The sequence below is a fragment of the Trypanosoma theileri genome (genome assembly GCF_002087225.1).
Source record: "Trypanosoma theileri isolate Edinburgh chromosome Unknown TM35_Tth_106_V1, whole genome shotgun sequence".
NCBI lineage: Eukaryota > Euglenozoa > Kinetoplastea > Trypanosomatida > Trypanosomatidae > Trypanosoma > Trypanosoma theileri.
This window is the reverse complement of record NW_021639948.1, coordinates 23,631-24,234: the sequence shown is the minus strand read 5'-3', so window position 1 is coordinate 24,234 and position 604 is coordinate 23,631. Positions and strand designations below refer to the sequence as shown.

The 604-nt window shown below is 45.5% G+C and overlaps 1 protein-coding gene across 1 annotated transcript; it reads right to left on the bottom strand.

The window, feature by feature from the left end:
- Position 1: 1 nt before the first annotated feature.
- On the bottom strand, positions 2–598 carry TM35_001061090 (uncharacterized protein; the record flags this gene model as incomplete). Its single annotated transcript, XM_029031667.1, has 1 exon — positions 2–598. A coding segment is annotated over one exon (597 nt), but the record flags the coding sequence as incomplete, so codon positions are not given.
- Positions 599–604: the final 6 nt, after the last annotated feature.

Below are 604 nucleotides of genomic sequence, written 5' to 3'. Positions count from 1 at the left end.
GTGTACTGTCAGAGTTCACTGTATTTATTTGATTGGCAGGTGGTTCGTGGACGCTATCGTTATCTGTCGATTCACTGTTTGCTTTCGTTTCCTTGGTTGGCGGGCTCTCTACCTTTTCCCCTTTCTTTGCATTCTCAAGTTCAACTCTGCCTACTGAAACTGTTGAAGAAGAGGAGGAAGATAAAGCAGAGGCAGCCGACCGGTTATTTTCTCCAGTTAGCACTGAGGTAGAAGGTGGAGGTTGAGAAGAATGGAGATTATCTCCTCCTGATTGTGGTGCTTGATGATCAGTTTGAAGAGTACGTTGACCTTCACCACCCAGAGGAGTTGTTTCTTCAGCCATTTTTCCTAATTGATGACTATCAACTTCATCCTCCGTCTCTCTAACATCACCTATATGTGTAGGAGCACCAGTTGTTTCTTTTAAACCCGGTATCTGTAATTCTGCTTGTGTTTCCTCAAGTGCAACACCGGGTTGACCCACTCCTTTAGCAGCACTACCACCCAGTGGGAGGTCAACGCTCTCTTCAGAATCAGGATCACCAGCCAACACTAGACTGCAGGAAAAGCAAAATAAAAGAACCAAAATACACGACACACGGCG